The 24,614-nt window shown below is 37.6% G+C and overlaps 1 protein-coding gene across 4 annotated transcripts in view; it reads left to right on the top strand.

Moving 5' to 3' along the window:
* The window catches only part of sdk1a (sidekick cell adhesion molecule 1a), a 376,732-nt gene that overhangs the window by 241,202 nt on the left and 110,916 nt on the right, over positions 1 to 24,614 (top strand). For all 4 annotated transcript variants that reach the window (XM_065261980.2, XM_065261910.2, XM_073814026.1 and 1 more), the window contains 7 exons: positions 657 to 847; positions 5,656 to 5,739; positions 8,527 to 8,721; positions 16,227 to 16,343; positions 19,457 to 19,624; positions 22,668 to 22,770; positions 23,029 to 23,202. In XM_065261980.2, the coding sequence (XP_065118052.1) occupies positions 657 to 847; positions 5,656 to 5,739; positions 8,527 to 8,721; positions 16,227 to 16,343; positions 19,457 to 19,624; positions 22,668 to 22,770; positions 23,029 to 23,202 (1,032 nt within the window). The remainder of the gene's footprint in view (positions 1 to 656; positions 848 to 5,655; positions 5,740 to 8,526; positions 8,722 to 16,226; positions 16,344 to 19,456; positions 19,625 to 22,667; positions 22,771 to 23,028; positions 23,203 to 24,614) is intronic.

Here is a 24,614-nt window from a genome sequence, read left to right as displayed (position 1 = left end):
AAAGGCAAGCTGGAAAGATTTTTGCTTTGCATTTCAGCTGCAAGGGCATTTTGGAGGTGAGAAGTTTAGTATTGAAACTTGCACAGATGTTTTAAATAGCTTGTTAACTCATTCCCCGCCGGCCTTTTTTGTGAAAAGTTGCCCGCCAGTTTTTTTTTGTGATTTTCACAAAACCTTTACAAAATGCCTTCCAGGAAAATTTTCTTTTATAAATATATAAACATACAAATATATCAAATGAAAGAACAGACCCTCTGCTTTCAAGCAAACAAACAAACAAAACTGGGGAAAAAAACTTTTATCCTATCTATATTTTATGTTTATAAACTCTTAAATATGGGTATTTTACTTCAAAAATACAAAATTTTCAGCAACAAAAATAAATGCATTTTTGTGAAGGAATTTTGTTCAAAGATCAGATTCAGAACCATTATCAAAACAATAATAAATAATAACATAAATAATGTTTTACTTCAGTTTTTTATAAATTAGGTAGGGTATAACAAATTACCCTAAAAACGTATCAATAAAAAAAAATTTTCATGCAAATATTTTCTCTTAATTGACGAGATAACTCGCCAATGGCGAGGAAATTGTTAAAATTAAATTTTCATCTGACAATATAGTAAGTATCTTTGCATCGTCTTCTCCTGCAGCCCTGTGGAGAAGCTGAGTTTGGTGTGGCGGAGAAACGGCGTAGAAGTTGCCAGCGGCGTGGGCTCCTTTGGCAGACGCTTGACCATCATCAACCCCACAAGCACCGACGTAGGCATGTACGTGTGCGAAGCATCGCTGCTGGACAGCAATGTGAAGCCGGCGGAGGCCAGAGCATTCCTCTCCATCACAGGTAAACTACATCATCCAATAGCTGCATATCTTCTGTCTGACACAATGCTTTCACAGCCATACGTCTACGGGGAAAATCCACAATCTTAATGGTTTCACTCAGTGGGGAGTGATGAACAGCAAAGCGCTGATAGATATAGCACGACATTACTGCGCATAAAACCTGAAATTACACACTGTATTAGCCAAGCCAAGAGCTTTTAGGAGAGCCTCAGGCATTATAGCTATCGGTCGCAGCACTCTATGAGAATATCACAAGATGATGTTACACATTAAGGATCATCCCGAACACATGCCACTAATGTGCAATCAGACATATTTTTACGTCATTTGATTTACTTAATAAGAGAAACCACGCACGTCTTGTTTTGAAATGGAGAATTGATAGGAAATGAATGTACAGTATGGTGCTCATTGCATGACAAATATTAAGCTGCGTTATTTTAGTTTTTGTGTGTGTGTTTTTAATGAATACCTTTTGTGTTACACCGCAAAGTGAAAATGGGCAATTAAAAATACATTTGTTGTGGGAGTGAATATAGCCAGGTGGCATTTTAAAGGGATAGTTCATCTAAACATGAAAACGCTGTTTTCATTTACTCACCCTAATGTTGTTCTGAACCTGCATACGTTTCTTTATTCAGTTGAATACAAAAGATAATATTACTGTAGTATGTAGTGGGGGTGTAAGAAAATATTGTTAGGTGTGCACATCGGGATATTTAATTTGGGGCACCATGCACATCGGGATTTTTTGTTTGGCACACCATGCACATAATAATCACCATGACTGTAAATATTTTATATAAATAGTATAAATACTAATTATTAATGATTTGCTGGATGGATGGATAGATAGATCTACAATACAATAGACAGCGTATGCTATGCTATATACTGGCTATATCTAAAAATTGTCAGATACCACGGATTCAACTTTAGAATTAGCTCACTAACCCTATAATAGGAGGAAAAATGATTCTGTTACTTAAAAATAGTCATCTGTATTGTGATTTAACACCTCAATTTAGATACAGAGATGAACAAGAAGAAAAACATGCAGGAGACTAATTGATTTTACATTGAAGAAGATGGTTTATTGAATATTCTTAGTTGCATTCTTGATGTTCTGTCTGACTTCGTCAATGGTCTGACCGACTTTGTCTGACTAGAAGCAGATTTAGCAGGTGTTATACCAAACACAGAAAGTGGAATTTTCTGTTTCACAACATTCTCATGCCCTTATAATATAAAAAACCTTGAATGGCGAGCATCAGAAACCCATATATTCTTGTGAAGACAATACAACACCAACATTAGTTACACTGCAACTAATAAAGTAAATAAATAAAAACTAGTAAAGAATAAGAAATGAAATGAAATGCAGATGTATGTCTATACCTACCCAGTCTCACAAAGTTTCGTGATATAGTCACGTATTTTTTTGATTCTTTTTTCGTGCTATTATCACGAAATTTCGTGTTTTTTCGTGATCGTATAACGAATTCCTGTTTTCGTGTGATTATCACGTATTGGTTACTCAACTGCTTTTTCCTATTTTTAAACCATTGTCGCTTCGGTTTAGGGTTAGATTTGGTGCTTGCATTAGAATGTCACTTTATATATTGGTTTATACTATTTTTTTTTATATATTTTTTTATATGTCGCCTGGCGTTAGGGTTAGAGTTGGGTTTGGTTAGGGATGTCATTTTATGTAAATCTAACCCTAAACCGAAGCGACAATGGTAAGAAAATAGGACAAAACAGTTGAGTAACCAATACGTGATAATCACACGAAAACAGGAATTCGTTATACGATCACGAAAAAACACGAAATTTCGTGATAATAGCACGAAAAAAGAATCAAAAAAATACGTGACTATATAACGAAATTTCGTGAGACTGGGCTGGTCTATACAGTACTCTTGAGTCATCTCTCAAATACACACACAAGTTACTTTTAAGAAACGCAGATGCTAAGATCCTTCAGATATATAGATAGATTGAACTTGTACGACTACATAAATCACTGCATGTACTGTGCTAAAACTGATTTTATTCCTCAAAGATTTCTTTATCTCCAAGCGAGTTTGATTGTCAGTCACACTGTTGTTGACAGCAGTAAACAGATTCTTAAGAATCTCAATTAACTGTCTCCTCAGTGATTAATCTTGAACTTTTTCTCTGGGATGTAGGCGTCAGATTGAATTTGCAGTTTTTTCTGTGTTTGCAGATTTTTCACAGAGTTCATACAGTACAGCTCATCAGATGTTTCTCTGTACAGTTATATATATGGAAACCCATCGAGCTAAACAGCATATTAAATATTTATGTCTTCGCCTTAAACTCGGTGTCCATTGGAGAGTGGAGCTGACAGGTGTTCTGAGCACCACGTGAAGTCCAATACATATGTATAGAGTGACGAATCCGTATCGGGAGCAACACTGAGTTGACTTAAATTGATGAATGTGGGCTGTCAGTGTGGCGTTGCACATAAGTCAGGAGATTAGCGACTGTTTGGATGACTGTCTGAATTAGATTCAAGATTGCAATTTATCTGTTTGGTTGTGTAAAACATGCACTTCAGCTTTTCAATTGTAGATTTCTCTTAAGGAAACATGCGTCACAGCTCTCTCAAGCTTAATTGTCTACAATAATGCCAGCTTTACAGCACTACAGAGAAAATTGAAATTGATCAAAAAATGCACCTACAGTATGAATGTTGCTTTTCGTAAACCTCATGATTAACCTATCTAAATTATTGATTTAAAGGAATAGTCCCATTTTCTTAAAAGAAAAATCCAGATAATTTACTCACCACCACGTCATCCAAAATGTTGATGTCTTTCTTTGTTCAGTCGAGAAGAATTATGTTTTTTGAGGAAAACATTCCAGGATTTTTCTCATTTTAATGGACTTTAATAGAGCCCAACACTTAATACTTAACTTAACACTTAACAGTTTTTTTCAACAGAGTTTTAAAGGACTATAAACGATCCTAAACGAGGCATAAGGGTCTTATCTACCAATACGATTGTCATTTTTGACAAGAAAAAAAAAGTACTTTTAAACCACAACTTTTCGTGTAGGTCCGGTCCAGCGCGACCTAACGTAAATGCGTAGTGACGTAGGGAGGTCACGTGTTACATATATAAAACGCACATTTGCGGACCATTTTAAACAATAAACTGACACAAAGACATTAATTAGTATCAGTTGATATACAACAACGTGAACGGTCCTCTTTCAACACACTTGTAAACACTGGGGCGGAGTTTCGCGTTCGTTCTCTGTGACCTCTTGACGTCATGACGTATTGCGTGGGGTCATGCTGGCGCATCACGACCGGATCTACATGACGAGAAGTTGTGGTTTAAAAGTGTATATTTGTTATTTTTATTGTCAAAAATGACAATCGTTTTGCTAGATAAGACCCTTATGCCTCGTTTGGGATCATTTAGGGTCCTTTAAAACTCAGTTGAAAAAAACCGTTAAGTGTTGAGTTAAGTATTAAATGTTGGGCTCTATTAAAGTCCATTAAAATTTAAAAAATCCTGCAATGTTTTCCTCAAAAAACATAATTTCTTCTGGACTGAACAAAGAAAGACATCAACATTTTGGTTGACATGGTGGTGAATAAATTATCTGGATTTTTCTTTTAAGAAAATGGACTAATCCTTTAAGTTTTATCAGAAGTAAGAAAGTAATAGGGGTGATTAAGCGATTTAATTTTCCTTTATAGGGCACATATTATGCAAAATCCACTTTTTGGACATAATTGTGTGTGGGCAGTGTGTGAACAAACAACCCTACAATAAAAAAAATTGTTTAATCCCTATTAGACCAAAGCAGTCTCATCAGACATGCTGTTTTCATTCTCTTGTTAATGTGACATCACAAAAACAAAGCTTCTGGTTAAAGCTGACTGGTTAATTTTAACCAAAGCTTTTCTAAATTAGTTTGTAAGCACAATATAGCACTAAAGCAGCTAAAGATATTATTGTCTAAGACTGCATTCACAAAAAATTAGATGTATTTTTAACCGAAAGTGCTCACTGTCTGTTGATAAGGGAGTGAGGAGCTATAGCTCATTTGCATTTAAAGGTACAGACATAAAGACAGCCCCTTTTTGGCTTTTGCTATAACAATGCTATTTTGAACTGACACATTCTGGGCACACTTTAGACCTTTATAACGTCTTGGAAAAATGTGCATGATATGTGCACTTTAAAACCAAATACCATACTGTATGAATCTTCTTACAGTATTATGCGGGCACAATAAATTGCAGATATTTGTTGTTTTGGGGTCATAACAGATGTTTCATGACTATGAAATCTCTAATGAAAGTCTTCAATATAATGAGTGCAGCCTCAGTGACCATCTGTGTCTCTGCAGGATGTCCAGATATTAGAGTAGAGGATGACGTGCATTGAGTGAAGTGAACGAAATGTGCCCACCAGGGCTCTCAATCTTAATGCGACCCTTCCACATGTCCGACTCCCATCACAAACGTCAAAGACACACGACTACATAAACTACACAACTCCAGCGTTTCACTTTTGACAGTTTTTGAATTCATTACTCTTGCTCCAGTAAACTTTCACTTGCTATAGAAAAGGGAATAAATTTGTCCCACACCCATCTGTGCTCAATGAAAATCTCTTTTTTTTTTAAATGTGTTTCCTCATTTCCATCGATGGCGTGACGTGATTATTTTTTAAACCGTTTATGTATTTTTATACCTTGAAAAAAATCACCTTTGAGCCACGTCTGTGTGTTCTGAAATAAGCTTGTTTGCTTTTCCAGAGGTGCCCTATTTTACTGCCGAGCCCAAGAGGAAGCTGCTGGGAGAAGTGGAGAAAACTGTGGATATCCAGTGTCAAGCTCGAGGTGAGCATTCCTGTGTTGCTGTAGTTCAACTTGGGATCACATCTCATTTTGCATTAAGAGTAATTAAAGGTGACATAGAATGATTGAACAGGGTATTTTTCCTTGTTCTGTGATGTGACATGTAGACAAAAATGTTTTTGTTTGGGTCTGTAATGCCTAAGAAGCTTCCTAAAAACCTCTCTCAGATAACTCTATTAGGGTGGGGGATTTTAAACAAGTGGTTTTGCACCTGTTTGGCTCCCCCTACTGGCTTAACTTGCAATCTCATTACTGATTGGCTGACTTTGCTGCCACTCTAAAAATGTAGCCAATTATTTTAAAGTGGAGGGGCATTGAGATGCCTGTGATGTCATAAGCATCAAGTTTTTCAGATTGGGCCGTTTTCTGGCTGACATTTCTAAAAGAGGAATTTCTATGAGACTGAGATGTTTAGCGTGTCTAGCACTTTTATATGTTTGTGCATGCGGGTAGACTACCATTATTCACCAAAGACAAGGTAAAAATGGTTTTTCATTCTCTGTCCCCTTTAAAGTTTTATAAGTATTCCCACTTCAAAAGTAGTGGGAATAGTTTGTAGTTTGGACCCATTTTGATCTTTGAGTGCTTAGAGCTTTTGTAGTTTCCAAGCTAAAAGTATTTACAGCATCTCCATTCACATTTAGAAATGAACTCACATCGGTTTATTAACTAACTCAGAAGTGTGATGATGAATCTGATGATTGTTTGGATGTGATTCCTAAAATTTCTACAATTCGGAGAATGTCACTGTCCCTTTATCGAGGACAAATGGCGGCCTTTTGAAAGAGTGAAGAAGGGTTTACGATTAGCCATGAGATATGAGGTGCTGATGGGAAAGGGCTTAAGCCATTATCATTATATAGTGAAGAAATGGGCGATGAAATGGTGTTGGTTTTCTGCCCGTTTTCTAATAGCGTCGAAATAGACCAGGGGTTCTCAAAGTCCGGACTCCGGTCCGGATCCGGACCCGACGGGAACTTGATCCGGACCCGCGTCCACTTCATAGTACAAGTGCATTAATTTCCATGTGATTGATTAAATGTGTGCATTTGCTACTTTACAAATGCATATTAAACTTGTAAACCATTCGTTTAGTTTTCTTTTCTTTTTAGATTTAAGAGTATTCCTGGGCCGAAAATAAAACGAGTTATTAAAAAATTTCGTCACAAAAGTGTCACGCTGTAGCCATCACACCCAGATATTATGCACAGCTACTTCATGTACTACGGCTTTTGATCATTAAGTCCTTATCAATCTGAAATCACTGTTGGTTTGAGTCGTTTAAAACATGCATTTGAAAAATCAACACTCGTCAAACATAATCTTTATACATATTCTTTATTATCATGAAAATACCTGAAAAGGTTTGAAGAACAGCAATATAAATATATCCTTAAGACATTTCCTTGAGCTGCGTGTGTCTAGTTCTTCGTCTGCAGCGCATATTAAGTTTCTGCCCGAGAGCGCCCCCTGGCTTTTGGATGTAGCGGTATTTCACTTTAATTAATTGAGAAGCATAGGAAGCATCATCAGCCAATTTATAGGTGCACCCCTTATTTTGGTCAGTGTCTCTGCTTACCAACCACACTTTTTTGCCATGGTTTATGCTTCTGATGGAAAACAAACAGTGCCATTTCTCTCATTAGGTTGCTCTGTATCTTGCACCTGGTTACTTTTGGCATATTTCTTGTGTTTATGTTTAAAAAATGTTTTTACTTTAAATGCAAAATACACTTGTTATTTTTTTTCCCAAACCATTTGTGTTGATTTGTTATATAAACAAATGATTTACATAAAGTTATTACTATGCTTGACAATTTTTGTAATAACCATTTTTTCCGGACCTATGAAAATGATGAGAATTCAGATTTGGACCTTTGAATGTAAACTTTGAGAACCCCTGAAATAGACAGTCAGCCCGACGGTTATAACCGTACTTATGATATTTGTCCGCCGTGGTTCAAGCTCGGCTCGGCTGCAATTTCAGCGAAGGTAAAAATGATCCCTCAGCATCAGATGGGCGGCGAGAAATAAAAACAACCAAGTCACAGCGCCGCATTCTCGAGAGCTGAAAAGGAATCAATCCATTACCTCTTTTATGTGCTGCTTCTGGGACCATTCACACTTTTTTATGCGTCTGGATAGAAGGGAATCGGTTTTGTTTTGAGAAGTTGCGTCTCTCCGGAGCAGATTCGAAATGATTGAAACTCAAAAGGATCAATACAGAGACACGATCAGAGCCTCTACATCTTTTGATATGTCATTGAAGATTTTTGCACAGCGAAGTCTGGAGCCTGTAAACATGGAATGATAAATGAATCTGAATCATACAATCTGGTGGTCTCCTCAAGAGCCACAGCAAGTGATGATTGTCTCTGTTAGTTCCTTTAGCTGTTACTGAAATCTTTATCCCCAGAGAGCACACTTTCCAAGCCGACGAATATGCTTAGAAGCGTGCTGGCGGACTCTGTTTGGAGGCTTAAGGCCTTAGATCATCTCATTTCCAGTTGACACTTCATCTTTTTTATGTCCCATAAAGGCACCAGCCTGCATTTTCAAAATGTGGCCTCATACCAAGAATGGAGATAAATATGATGTAATTTCACATACGCAAAAAAGATTCACTGAAACTTGAAATTGTGGACACTATAATATAACACTGCTTTAGGCCAGGAAAGACACAGACAGTAGGAGAAATACTATACTATTTTTAATAAATTTCTTAGATCTGACCTGCTGAACCCACTATGTTGTGTTTACATTGTATAGGGGTGCCCGTTCCCAAGCTGGAGTGGTATAAGAATGCCGTTCCCCTTAGTAAACTCAACAACACGCGCTACAAGGTCATCTCCAGCATGGGTCTTCAGGTCAGGAGGCTGCAGCCCAGCGACGTTGGAATCTTCCAGTGTTTTGCCAGGAACTCGGCTGGAGAAGCTCAGGTCCACACTTATCTGGATGTCACGAGTAAGTCAGAACTCTACCGTGCTTCCTTATCTCAAATTTCCCAAAGGAAAAGTTTAAAGGTCATTACATACTCTTCCTCATGTTGTTTCAAACCCGCCATGGTGTCTGACGTGTCTTTACTGGAATGGAAAGTCGTATTAGTTCAGATTGACACTTTTGTTCAATTCTAAGATATACAGTTGCTCTCCACTTGCTACGGGGAGTGATATCCAAATCGTTAAAAAGCCCTGACTCAAAAGTATTATTCTTTTTTTGAATAAAACACTTTTCTTAAGAACTTTTATCAACAAAGCAAGGTCTGGTGGATGGTAAGATAATCAGTAAATAATGACTTCTCAGTCTGTTACTTACATAACACTTACACAGCTCGTAAGCTTGAATAGAAAAAGCGCTGCATTGCAGTGCATTCTTCAACAGTTTGTACTTTTGTTTTCCACGGAGGAACAAAACAAGGGTTTGAAACAAGCAAAAGTGAGTAAATTAATTGTATTTTTGGTGAAATGCTACTCAAAACAAACGATTTAAAAGGGGACATTTAACAAGCCTTTTTTAAGATGTCAAATAAATCTTTGGTTTCAAGGTCAATTATTTTCTCTTTTTCTCTGCACTAAATGGCAGTGCTGTGGTTGGATAGTGCAGATTAAGGGGCAGTATTACTTTAATAAGAAACCCCCTTCTGACATCACATAATGTGCTCTGGGGACACCAAAGTTTTATTTGACATCCTAAAGAAGTTTTGTGACATGGACCCTTTAAAGCTACAGACACGAAAAAACGTGTTTTTGCTCCCTACCAAATAGAGCCATTTTGTACATGCTATAATAAATGATCTGTGGGATATTTTGGACTTGAAACTTCAAAGACCCATTCTAGGCCCACCTGAGATTTATATCACATCTTGTAAAATGGGCATAATATGTGCCCTTTAAATCTAACATATTGTGTCTATAGCTATCAATTATTGATGCAAACAAGGGCATCAGGTGTGACCAACCAGAGGATGTATCTTATCTCAGCCGTTTCGCAGCATTTCCCCGGTCTGACAGATGTGTCTGTGGTCATGTGTTTCTCTTCTATGAGAGATGTAAACGCTCCCTGTGGAGAGTTGCCTGTCTGGAGTTGATTACATCGTGGTGTATGTCGGGCCGCGGGCCCTGATCTGTGCTGGATGAGAACATTAAGATCCCCTCAGAGGAGCACTTTCATCACACTGATAATTACCACAGACCCGACTGCACATATTTATGACAGGTAGATTGCCGTAATGATTGTAACTTCGAGCTGTGTTGACCTTTGTATCATCGGATTCTCCATGATTGCACAAAATGTTTTCGGAAGCGCTTCAGAGTGCAGAGGTCATTTACATATAAAATACTTAAAAGTGCGTAGCAAAAACATCTTGTTTAAAACTAATATAAGTAATGTTTCGACTTTCTTCTATCTAGTTTAAAATTCACAGAGTACATATTGTAAGTATAAACCGTATGAACTAAAACTAAGCCATTTGTAGGCTGACATGGTGTCGGTTTTTTCATAATGGCAATAGGGGCTGAAAAATAAACTTGAATTAAATACTTAATATAAAATAAAGTAGTTTTTTACAATAGTGACACAATTCTCTTGTTATTATTTTAAACTTAATTTTGATGTTTATTTAGGTATATGTACTGGAAAACAAGACAAAGGGCCATTTCTTTCACCAGGCGCAATGCTACGTCAGGCACTAAGGCAGTGTTTTTTTCTAGGTTCAACCATTTTCATGTCCAGCACCACATTGTTTAAATAATAAATGCACTTGTGCCAATCTGTTCGCCCCAGGGTTTCCCACAGCATATTTCAGTTAAGGCGGCCCGCCTAAGCTTGGAAACCCTACCGCCTTAAGTAGTTCATAAAAAAAATTTGCTGAACATCTCGGAGAATGCATCTCGGAGAATAGTGCGCACCCGTATAACACCGCGAGCGGGGACGCGCGCCACACGGCTGAAATGAGAAAGACGTGGTCCGGACCGTCACTGTCTGGAGGATAACTAGCCAGTTGAGAAAACATCTCGGAGAATAGCGCAGACGCGCTTTACACCGTGAGCCGAAATGAGATAAGACGTGGTCCGTCATGTCTGGAGGATAGCCCGTTGATAAAACGCGTGTTTGTGAGAACTGTAAGTGGATTTATGTTTTGGGGTTATTTAAGCCTGTTATTGTATTAGTTCTTGCAATTTTTAAGTTAGCTGGTGATTTTGTTGTTTGAGCAACCTGCTAGCTAGTTTTCACGTGCCTGTTGATTAGATATAATCAACTTTGCTCACTTTATTTATGTGCATTATTTACATAATACAGTAGTTATACTCCTTTAAGAAAAATTACGAAATAATCAGTTTTTACAATTTTTGTGCTATCTATCATCGTTCGCCAGACGTTCTACAACATCTGCTTTAGTTTGTGTTTATTAAACCTTTAGTTTAACTTCATCACGCAGCTATTCCCATTAGAGGTACCTGTTTAAAACATTTAATTCATTAATAATCTAGTATGTGTTCATTTTCTGTCATAGTTTCTTCAAAATTAAGCTTTATTTGAGTGTTTTAAATAAAAAGATTTTAATTTTCATCATGACGCATACGCCCCGCCCCTTTGATTGCCACGCCCTCGGACACGCACAACCCTACCACCTTAACTAACACATTTTCTGTGGGAAACCCTGTCGCCCATAGGCGCACTGGTCTGAAAAAGAGGTGTGTTCAGGTACATTGTTGGTGTGTTGCTATTTAAAGGCTGAAAATTTATTTTTTATCTAAAGACACGCACACGTTTAGCAGCACACAAACATGCCAAATATTAAAACTGAAAGGATGACAATGTAAAATACTTTCATTGAGTACATAAAGATAAAGATACCCACTATACTGTCATAATAGAGAGTCAGTATCAGAATGACCTATTTGCAGTAATGATGAATAAAATTGGTTTCCTCTCTGAAAAAGCATTCGGTATTTGCTCTTGCAATTCTGTAATGCATGCAAATAGCGAATCTGTCGTGGTGCAAGCACAACTGGCCTTTAAAGGGAATGGGAGATGAGAGTCTCATTGGTGTATTGCACGGTATGCCCAAAACACACCCATGACTCATTGCGAGAATAGGTACAACCCTTTTGGACAATGCACGTTGGATGTTAAATAATATAATTTAAATGCAGTACCTGTACAGAAATATATATGTTTTTTTATGTTAAAATAGCACTAAGACCCTCTGACAAGATGCCCATCTCAGAATTGGCACCAAGCCAGTTTGAGACCCCTTGCTTCGATAATAAAAATACTAAGAAATCTGTTTTTCAGTGCATCCCATTCCCAACAAAGAAACACAGCCTCAACCTGTGATATAAGTTTATGGCAGAAATATCTTTCTGCCGGCCAAAGAAACGCTTTTGAAAATCATTACTTTTCCAAAGCTAGTGGGGTAGAAATTTTACACTTCAGCTAATATTAAGGGTCAGAGAGAGTGAAGAAAAGTTAAGTAAAACTAAATTATGACTGTTTGTTGCAACCTTGACTGATATTAACTTTAGAAAAAGTAGTGCTGGTATAAAGACCTTTTCGCCCCAAGAAAACTTTAAAGTGAAACTCCTTTGTTTGTGCACTCAACCTGTACGATTGATATCCAGCTAAAGATCAAGCATGCAATGCAGCGCACTGTGTCTCGCTTATTGACTTCACATATCTGGACTCTCTCATTGACCGGCAGTTCAATCAATGATGCGTTAGTTCGTCTGCAGGCTTTATTATTCCTGTATAGATCTGTTTCATGCTAAAGTGATCAAGGACAAGTACAGTAAATGAATGTTAGTGTGGCATGTAATCGCTCACCATGTCTTTATCTCCCCAGAGAGGATGTGAACAGGGTCACTGCAGAAACATCAGAGCATAAGTGTTGATTTTCAATGCCAGTCTACCTCTGATTTTTAAGTGTATATGATTGTGTCAGGATGTAATGTTCAAGTGCTCTGGCAAAGAACTGAGATAGCTTTACAATATATGAATTTTGGAGAGATAATAGCCCTGTATGAAAAGTGAGCCGACTTGATGCCCACATAGACAGCTGAAATTGAACGTCATAAGTGACAGATTTTGGACGCTGTGCTCTGTGCGTCATATAAACTGTGCCAAGCATACAACAGGCTCTATTCCAGTAGAGTCTGAGATTATGTTGTTGCCAAAATCATGTGAAAGCAGTAACATATGCCATTATTGCTCAAAATAATCACATTATGGGATCGCCATTTTACCCTGAGGATTACATGCGGCTCTGCCTCATAATTTGGTCGGACAGTATATTTGTAATTCTGCCTGTGAAAACCAAGCTAAATTGATTTTAAATCATCTTTAATGTAAAGAACATTATGTGAAAATACAACCTTAATATCTTTAAATGGGACATTTCACAAGACTTTTTTAAAGGCACACCATGTAACTTTTTGGCCACTAGGGGGTGCTAGACATGTATTTTTCATGTCTAGCGCCCCTAGAGGCCACAAGCGCCGCAGCACTGTCGTAAAGGAAAAGACGACAACTCTTTAATTCACAAAGTGTGCCTTTCAGCATGTCATGTGTCATATAATATAATTTATGTGTTTTTTTTCAAACGTCAAAAGATCGCATAGCTCACATTTACAAGCCAGTTGTAACGGTGGTTGCTTGGTTAAAGTTTATATAAAAAAATTGCCTTGAAGCGGAATCGAACCCGGATCAACCGTGTCGTAGGTCCATGACGCCACCACAACGCCACAATGTCACATGATATAAGTCTCTCTCTAAACTCTCCAAGTATCCTTCAGTAAAATTCACGTAAAAAATGACTTATAAAAGACTTATAACATTACTTACTAGTACAAAAGCATGAGGGCCAAGTCAGCATCGATAAGAAACCCCTCCTCCTTCTTTAGTTCACAATATAATTGACCCTCGTACTTATTTTTATCCTGTCACTCTCCCCTTTTCTCTTTCTGGTCTCCTCTGACAAAACCTTGGGTTTCTTTTTCTTAGTTGCTGCTTCGGCCATGACAAAAACATCAGGAAAATAAATAGTTGCGCTTTACGTCGAATTTGAGGAAGTGGAGAAAGTGACGTATGCCGTAATCAGATTTTTGTAGTTTTTTGTTTTGTGCTCGGGTTACTACCCGAACCCCCAAGTTTAAAAGTATGAGTAAAAGCGATACAGACCCTGTCAGGCTATGGTGGACATGTCATTCAACCTATTTTAAGTCGATGTACCATCACAAGGGTCTTAAAAATATATTATGAAGGTTGAAAAACTACAAAGTGTCACTTTAAGATGTCAAATAAATCTTTGATGTCCCCAGAGTATGTATGTGAAGTTTTAGCTTAAAATACCACATAGATAAAATTGTTAAAATTGACACTTTGGAGGTGTGGGCAAAAATGTGCAGTTTTTGGGTGTATCCTTTTATGGCCTGTTTATGTACAAATATTTTATCAGATGTACCTTTTGTTTACACGGCGACTGCGTTTTTGGGGCTTAAAAACGCAAAAAAAGTAAAACCACCCTCCAGAGTCTTAAAAATCTTAAAAATGATCTACCATCACGTTCCCGTCTAAAGGGTAAAAACGCAAAAAGTCTTCTCATGGTGGATCTTTTACATCAAAGGCATGCGCAAGTTCAAGAACATAACAACAAACATCGAATTATTTCCATTCATCGGACCTTCATGTGCCTTAAGGAGTCTTTCCAGCAGTTCTAAATATTCACAGCTAGTATTACTGATCAGAGAAGGTGCATTCATTACCCCAATCAAATTTTTGATGTCCCAATTTGTCGGAGGCAAACCAGGCTTTGGACGAGACCTGGGAGAACAAGGAAGAAGGTTGTACGCAGGCGTGCAGACTTTGTGTTGTTGTGTGTCAGTGTTTCACATTGCCACCTAGCCACCTGGAGTGCATACTACATCAAAAATCACACACTTTTGCGTCAACATATGCACGCAGATTTCCCCCCCCTTAAAAATGCTCGTTTAACGCAAAATAAAAAGTGATAACGCAACGTCACTTTTGCGTTTTCTTTTTAGATTGTTTCCATGTGAACGTAGCCTTAAATGCAAATAAATTAATATATATATATATATATATATATATATATATATATATATATATATATATATATATATATATATATATATATATATATATATATATATATTAATATTCTAAATGGCAGTGTCGTGGTTGTATAGTGCAAATTAAGGGGTGCTATTATCCCCTTCTGACATCACAAGGAGAGCCAAATTTAAATGAGCTATTTTTTCCACACGCTTGCATGCTTGGGTTGATCTTTTCACATTTTCTAGTCAGATTTTCATGATATGTCCTTTTTAATATTGACTGAGTTAGGTCTGAAATGAATGTTTTAAATGAAACTTTGATGCTTCTTATCTCATAATTAGATTATGAGACTTAAACTTGGATTTCACAGACACGGTCACATTTAAGCTTCTACCTTTTGAAACAAACACACTGATGCCTTCTTCCTCAGGCAGCTCTGAAACAGAGAAATTGAGTTTCTAAGCCATGGCATCAGTATTTTTCTCATAAAAAAGAGGGTTGCACAGAAATTATACACCAAGCTGTAATGGGTTTTGTTTTCCTGCCTCGACTGTTCCAAATTAATATGGCACATTTTCAACGATGCATCCAAATGGCGCTTTTTTCTCTCAACCGGGATTACGTTCTACTTTCCAAATGAAAATACCTATTCATTTACACATCTCTAGCCATTAAAAATGACCTACTAACTTCACAATGCATTCATTATGACCACCCAATCACAATAGCATAATTAGATTAATGCCAGTTACCATTTCAGGCTTGAAACACACATTTGCAGGCATGTACTGGTTCGTAATAAAAAGCATCAGCATTTTAGGGGAAGTATGGACAGTGCAGTGCTTTAATTCTATTTCCTAGCTTAAAATAATTTGTGTGTGTTCCATTGGGGATTTGTGGATGGACTGTGTAAAGTTTAAATGGGAGATTCTATGAAAATCGAACTTTTTCCATGTTTAAGTGCTATAATTGGGTCCCCAGTGCTTGTATCAACCTAGAAAATGTGAAAAAAAATCATCCCAGTAAATATTTTCTGCAAGCTTTTGAAAAAATAGGTCATTGAAATTTGTCTCCCCTTGTGATGTCAGATGGGGATAATACCGCCCCTTAATCTGCACTATCCAACCACGGCACTGCCATTTAGTGCAGAGATCAGCTCATTTGCATTTTGAAGGACATTGCATTTTGAAATTTTACAAACTTTAACATGCTATAATAAATTATCTATATGGTATTTTGAGCTAAAACTTCACATATGTGCTCTGAGGACACCAAATATTTATTTTACATCTTTAAAAAGTCTTGTGAAATGTCCCTTTCAAATGAGGCACACGGTCACAGACAGAATGTTCCGTTTTCCCATCTCATTAAAAATGCGACGGTGTGTCCTCCAGGCATTGCTCCAGAATTTACAGCAGCACCGGTTGACATCACTGTCACAGATGGAGCAGTGGCCACGTTCACTTGTCAGATGTCTGGGGCTCCTAAACCTGCCATCACCTGGAAACGAGGTAAGTGTAATGTGATGTTTCAATTATAGCATTGCTACTTGAGTTTGGGCCACTGAGTCAAGCCCATAAATCAGGTTAAGTGTGCAGGTTGTGGATGTCAGAAATACCGGTTCTCCTTCACTAAGCCGATACAAAAAAAAAGTAAAGTAGTAACTTAAACACTATTTTTAACACAGTATCAGTACAGTATGAGTACTCAAGTATGACTGACAACACAGCTGTCTTGCATGCATATCAGTGTATTTTTTTAGTAAAGAGTGTGTGCCTCGTGAAATATATGGTGTACATCTGAAATGTAAAGGTAATCCTTATATGTCCAGCTCAATGTAAACCTTCCTTGTCAAGCAAGTTTGTAGAGTGTGTAACGTAAACACAGCTGGTTATGACAGAAGAAAATGTGAAACAGAATAGACATCTGTGGTGTCACGTTTCACAATATTGTTATTGTGAATTTGTTAAACATTAATTCATACATTAGCTTTTAGCATAAACTGTATTTTGGGCAGTTTCCCAGACAGGATTTAGATTCATTCAGGGCTAGGCCTTAAGCCGGGTACACACCACAAGATAATCAGGCCGAATTTGGGCCAATTTTACAACAATCCTAGGTAAAGTCCCGATCGTCTTTGTGGTTTAAACCGATTATCTTGTCAGATTTTCCTGTGGTGCACGGTGTGTTAAAGGGATAGATCACTTTAAAATGAAAATTCTGTCATCATTTACTCATCCTCATGTTGTTTTAAACTTCCATAGTAGGAATAAAAATATATTTTGGAATTTATTGGGTACCGTCAACTGTGGGCTTACCATCATTTATCAAAATATTTTCTTCAGCGTTTATCACAATACTTCCAAAATATTTTTTCCTACTATGGAAGTCAATGGTCACTATCTGCTGTGTGTTTACCATCATTTCTCAAAATATCTTATTTTTTGTTCATCAGAAAAAATAAATTCATACAGGTTTAGAACAACATGAGGATGAGTAAATGATGACAGAATTTTCATTTTAAAGTGAACTAGCCCTTTAAGAGCATCTGAATCTGCTCGGAAGCACGTCAGGGCCGCTCCGATCTCAAATTATTATTTTAACATGTTAGCAAAAAGCAAATTATTATTTTAACATGTTAGCAAATCGCCATGTTTGTTTACTGTGAAGTCACGTTTGTCCGCGAGAGAGATTGTGAGATCTGATGGTGCATGATGTGCTGTCATGACCACATAGCGGCACTTCACACCCTATAGGAACAAAAGTGTTAAATGGTCGATTTTTTCATCATGTTTGTGGTCTCTAACATTTTGAAAATCTGATTTAAAAAATCTTTTTGTGTGGCCCTAGCTTTTGTTATATTAGGACATTTAGGTTGTTTTTACAAGCAAACCTTACAAAAAATAATACTGGTCTTCAGACAAAACAATGCCACTGATATATGTTAGGAAATGTCAGTGCAATATGTTTTTAAATTAAGGCAACTCAAACATGCATTTTAGTCTGGAACTAGGATAAGACCTGTGAGGAAAACCATCCCTAAATGAACATTGGTAATTTAAGGATTTACTTATACATTAAAATCATTGACTAATGCATTTACTGTACTATTGTTACATGCAGGGTTCCCACGGGTCCTTGAAATCCTTAAAAGTTTGTGAATCTGGGGGAAATAATTCAAGGCCTGGGAAATTTTTGAAAATATACATACATAGATACAGGTCATTGAAAGCGCTTGAATCTTTTTATGGAAAAAGTTTTCTGGAAAAAAATCCATATTATTCCCTGTGTAGTGTAGGATAATATCAAATAATTCTAGCCTTTTAAGCACACGTGCTAAACTGTTCGCTTTAAATGCTTATATTTTCTGTATGCAAATTTTCATACCAAAATGCTTTTCGCATAGTTGTGTTTGACACATGAAAACATCTTGGGTTACTTATATAACTGTTGTTCCCTGAGAAGGGAACGAGACGCTGCGTCTCCCTTGCCATACTTCCTGCTTCCCTGTAACGCCGTCTTTGGCAATATTTCAGATAGCAATATACTTCTTGGCTCTTGCGTCACCCTGTCTTTGTCATTAAGCCTCATCATTGGTTGAATTTGATATACATATTCAGACGCACTTACCCCTGGAGGCGTCCCCAAAGTGTCACCGCAGTGACGCAGCCCGAGTTCCCTGAAAAGGAAACTGTAACAATGTATCTTAAAAGGTAACATAATGTAACCTTGCTCTCACTTGAAATGTGTCCCCACCTTTAGTCCTTGAATTTAAAGGTATTGGACCTGGAAAGTCCTTGTAAGGTCCTTGAATTTGAAGTTAACTAAGGTGTGGGAACCCTGTACATGTGTATACATGTGTATCAAGTGCAAATGCCTCTTAATAAATCGCCGAAACCTTTATGATAACCATATAAACAAGAACATGAAAAAACACTACCTGCTCATACTGTAATTTACTCTATTATTGACTATTATTTATTTATTGTTTGGAGGCTTTTGTCATTGATATAACTTTGGGAAACACTAGACTGCTAAACTTTTTCAGATATCATTAATCTCCGAACTAACTTGTATGTCTTTTGGCATGCCGTTGTTTTGTTATGTTTACTAGTGTTTATATTACACACATTACAGTCGCAGGCATCCTTGCTGTAAATTGATGTACTTTATGAGGCTGTGTGTCTTGAGCTATACAGGAAGTCATTAAGATGTCTTTGTTTGTAAAACTCTTTGTTCCAACTGATTGGCATGACAAAAGATAATTTCATGCAAGAGTAATAAAAAAAATCTTATATTATATTACATCTGCTGTTTTGGCTATAGTCATTTCCATAGCCTTCACAATTATGAAGGGGTGTATATTTATATATATATATATATATATATATATATATATATATATATATATATATATATATATATATATATATATATATATATATATATATATATATAATAGCAGCCCCCCTAACAAACCAGAGAAGGATTTTCCTCCGGGAAAACTTTAAGCTTGTAATAAAATCCTCCGTGCTTCAGCTTTATGCATACCAATGTTCTATTAATCTCTTATATGAAGGAAAGTAAGCTGTTGAGCTGATTTGTTTGTGTGTCTGCACATCAGATTCCCAGATTCTAGCCAGCGGTTCGGTGCAGATTCAACGTTTCACCCTGCTGGAGTCTGGAGGTCTACAGATTCAGCCTGTGATTCTGCAGGACACCGGGACGTACACCTGTTTCGCTGCTAACTCGGATGGTGCTATCAACGCTAGCGCCTCTCTCACCGTATGGAGTAAGAGAAACACTTTTAAATACCATACAAATGTTGTTGGTACCAGACCAGGCGATCTGCAAAGCTGTGGCCCAACTTTGTGACAAACTTGAGAGCTGGACCTGCTCACTAGCAAAGGCTTAACACATTAGCTACATTTACATGCAACCCAAATAATCTGTTTGAAATTGGATTGATGGTTTAATCAGACTGAAACGTTTTTTATCTGTCCAATTGGTGTCAATCCGACTGAAATTTTGAACAGATGGAAACAGGTTTAGATCCATTTAACAGGAGAAATTTAAGCATGTAAACCAGTGGCGGCCGGTGACTTGTTTTTCAAGGGCGCACGACGAGAAGTTCGTCACAACATGTATTTAGCCTGTCATGTGTGTGGCTCGTCATGGATTGGATTGGATGTGAACCATGTGCATCATGCGTCATGTCAAAATACATGCCTGCTGCATGTGCGTCAAAAGGGTTTATGATAAAAGAGATGCTTGCGTTTGCCAGATACTCGCTGAGGGGCTGTTTACACTTGATAATAATATGTGTTTTCGTAGATCAAATCACAAGTGGACGAAAGAGACACAATCTATTTACACTTGGTATTTAAATCCGTCTCTTTTGTCTACTTTTGACCGCTTCTATCCTGATTACTTTGAGGGGGTGATCTGTGGAGACTCTGCGAGTCTTTGCTGTAGTTTAAATGCGAGCGGGAGTAATGATGGGTTTAAATGGATGCCAACTAATATTATTCAAGAGTCCACTGCTTGTGTTGTAAGTAAACTTGTTGCATAGTGTTTTGTACATGTATATGTAAAAGCTTTTTATTTCAGCGCAATTGATGAAATAAGCTCACGCAACTTTCACACGCTTGCAAAATGAAAAAACTAATAAAAGACGCGGAGATCAGCTGCTTTAGTTTTATCAATGAAAGCCTACAGATAGCGCTGTACACTTTGTGTTCACGCTAGAAGTCAGAAAAGATGTAAAACATTGTGCTCAGTAGGCTACCTCAGATTAGTTAAATAGGCGGAGAGTAAGCGGTCTCATGTGGGTGTCCGAACACATTTAGCCACATGCGCGTCTACAGTACAAAAACAATTCGATCGAAAGGGTTTTCGACTACCTCTGAATGTGGTCAAAAGTGGACAGCTCAAAACGTTTTGAACACTTACCACCTGTCTCCAGCATTGTCCACATGTGATCCGATCGATGAAAATACAACTTAATAGCAAGTGTAAACAGCCTCTTAATCTCATGTGTAATCAGAGTATACTGTTAACTCTTTCCCCACCATTGACGAGTTATGTCATCAATTAAAAGAAAACATTTGCATAAAAAAACGTGTTCCTGATGAATTTTTATGTTAATCTCCAATACCGCTTTTACCCAATTTATGAAAAAACTGAAGCCAAGACGTTATTTACTAATTTTAAACTCTGTGTATGTTTTGATAATCGTTCTGAATCTCATCTCTAACAAAATTCCTTCACAAAAATGCAATTATTTCAAAAAAATTTTTTTTTTAGAAAAATACCCATATTTAAGAGTTTATAAGCGAGAAAAAGGATATAGATAGGATGAAATGTTTTTTCCAGTTTTGTTTGTTTGTTTGTTTATTGTTTGTTTGAGAGCAGAGGGTCTGTTCTTTCATTTGATAAAATTGTGTGTTTATATGTTTTTTGGAGAAAATTTTTCTGGAAGGCATTTTGTGAAACTTTTGTGAAAATCACAAAAAATGTTGGCGGGCAACTTTTCAAAAAAAGGCTAGCGGGGAATGAGTTAAGTGAGTGACTCGCGAGTATTTTGTGAACGTGAGCGTCTCTTTTATTATAAACCCTTTTGACGCGTGTGCACCAGGCACGTATTTTCACAAGACACATGATGCACATGGTTCACATTTTATCATGAAGAGCCACACACGACACTCGCGCTCCTCGGAAAAAAAGTGACTGGCCGCCACTAGAATAAACTGATGTGAACTGTTTTCTCAATCGGTTTTAAAAATACTTTGTTCACATGCAATAGCAAGTTATGGGCAGTGAATTTTTTTGTGTATATTGTTCATGAAAAACAATTTTCATTTAAAACACCACATTAGCTGGGTTTCCACCACCCCGGTTTTATGCACATTTTAAAGTATTGCATAAGAAACGAGTGATGGAAATGCCAGATTTTGAATAAAATAAGTTTTTACACTCACTTAAGGTGGTTTGCGAAATAAAGTATATGTGAATTTGGCCAAATACATTTTGACATAAAGAACATTAAACCCACGTGACTGAACATCTAGCTGTATCAGCAAACGTTGTTTTTACCATATATAGGGCTCAATGTTTTCGTAAAAGCCTTGCTGCTAGTGCCTTCATCAAAATTTCTGAATTTCTTCTTCTGTGCACAGCATTCAGTTTGCAGTCCTGTCTCCATTTTTTAGCATGCATTGTTTTATTTACAGTACTGTTGGTTACTAGGTTACCAGTACCACTCGAACAACTTGATGGAAACACACCTAATTCACATTTTGAAATGATTCGCTCATGTTTGGATAGAAACCCAATTGTTGATGTATTGCGACATACACATTTATATTGTTTTAGTGATCTGGTTTTGTTTCTGTTTTTTTATTTTTTTTATTTTGTGAAGACATTATTCTGCCTTCAGCCTCTAAAAGGCTTTTAAGTTCTAGATCAGCAAGTTTATGAGCTGGTTTTACTAGGACAGACGTTTCTTTGGTGAAAATGGTCCAGGTCGAGAACTAGTGTTGGGAGAAAGCAGGATTCTTACATCACCCTCCCTTCTTTTAAAGAAATAAAGTCTCTCAACAGAGAAGGATTAAACCATGCCATGTAAAGCAGCAACATTGTGAGACAATGTTTACAGTACCCAGACTTGTTATTACACGCTGATCAGTGCATTTAAAGTCTAGTCGTTGTCCCAGCAGGAGGGAAACAAACCCGACTGATGAGTTCATAGGAGACTGTGATGCAGGGAACCTCAGTCATCCGATTCTTAGAAATTTTAAACTCAACCAATACATTGTAATTGTTTTTTCCTCAAGGTCGCACTGCCATATCCAACCCTCCCACTGACAGACGTGTCATCAAGGGGACCACGGCCATTTTGGAATGCGGAGCGACCCACGACCCGCGCATTGCTGTGAGGTGGGTGATGACGATCGCATGGCCGCTAGTGGCCTGGTTTCATTCTCCACACCCGGTTAGATTGTAATGTTAATTCAAAGTGTCAGCCTACGGGCCTTGAAGTTGATTCAAAGTGCAATCCGTAATGCCGTACAGTTAATTCAGCGCTAATATGCTGGAAATCAAGGTAATGAGCCGGCGCTTTTCCCGCGCACCACCCCCTCCTTCAGCCTGACTGTGACAGGCTTCTCCATCTCTCCCGTCTCTTTCATTTGGCAGGTACGTGTGGAAAAAAGATGAGGAGCTGGTGAGCCAGACCAGAGGAGGGCGTATCAACCTGCAGGAGGGAACCTTGCACATCAGTCAAACCTGGTCCGGGGACATCGGGGACTATACCTGTGATGTCATATCTCAGGCCGGCAACGATTCAAAGTCAGCCCGTCTGGAGGTCATGTGAGTGTCTAACCGTAGCTTCCCTTAGGCTGTGAGTTGATGGATGCGTGTCACCTTCTGGTTGTACGTAGTCATTATTCTTCTAGCTAGCTTATAAGTGTAAGGATGTAAAATATACTGTCTGCACAAGCTTAGGGTTGGGAAAATGTTCCCTTAAGCTCCCTTAGGCTCCCTAGAGTACATGCAAGTGCACACAAAAATGCAATTTTTATTCCTGTATGGATTCAGGGATGTAGCACCTCTACTGAAAGAGGTCTGATAAATTCTCAGCATTCTTACTAGTGGTGTTTGAAACATTGTTATTATTGCTCATGCTTGCCCTGCTCTCAAAAATAGTTTAAATCAGTTTACCGGATCTAGCTAGTCTTCCACCCAGAACAGGATGCTCGGGTTTGGTGGTTTTGTGCATTTGTCATCTGATCAAGTTGGGAGATTAGCAAACCAGCTTATGCAGGTTTAGGGATAGGGTAGAATGGGGTTAGAGATTTAAAACAAACCTTCAACCCATTGAGTTTGGCATGTAACTCTTTCAGCCTGTTTGTGAAGAATTTATAAGAATAAGAATTTATATATCATAAAATTCTAGTTAAGGGTAAGCGTTAGTATAAAGCAGGGGTTCTCAAAGTCCGGACTCCGGTCCGGATCCGGACCCGATGAGAACTTGATCCGGACCCGCGTCCACTTCATATTACAAGTGCATTAATTTCTATGTGATTGATTAAACGTGAGCATTTGCTACATTACAAATGCATATTGAACTTGTAAACCATTCGTTTAGTTTTGTTTTCTTTTTAGATTTAAGAGTATTCCTGGTCCGAAAATAAAACGAGTTATTTAAAAATTTCCTGTGTGACGCTGTAGCCATCACACACAGATATTATGCACAACTACTTCACGTACTACGGCTTTTGATCAGTAAGTCCTTATCAATCTGCAATCACTGTTGGTTTGAGTCGTTTAAAACATGCATTTGAAAAAGCAACACTCGTCAAACATAATCTTTATACATATTCTTTATTATCATGAAAATACCTGAAAAGGTTTGAAGAACAGCAATATAAATATATCCTTAAGACGTTTCCTGGAGCTGCGTGTGTCTTGTTCTTCGTCTGCAGCGCATATTAAGTTTCTGCCTGAGAGCGCCCCCTGGCTTTTGGATGTAGCGGCATTTCACCGTAATTCATGAGAAGCATAGCAAGCATCATAAACCAATTTATAGGTGCACCCCTAATTTTGGTCAGTGTCTCTGCCTACCAACCACACTTTTTTGCCATGGTTTATGCATATGATGGAGAACAAACTGTGCCATTTCTCTAATTAGATTGCTCTGTATTTTGCACCTGGTTACTTTTGGCATATTTCTTGTGTTTATGTTTAAAAAAATTTTTTACTTTAAATGCAAAATACACTTA

This window comes from Paramisgurnus dabryanus, chromosome 3 (assembly GCF_030506205.2).
Source record: "Paramisgurnus dabryanus chromosome 3, PD_genome_1.1, whole genome shotgun sequence".
NCBI lineage: Eukaryota > Metazoa > Chordata > Actinopteri > Cypriniformes > Cobitidae > Paramisgurnus > Paramisgurnus dabryanus.
This window is presented reverse-complemented; position numbering and strand designations above follow the sequence as displayed.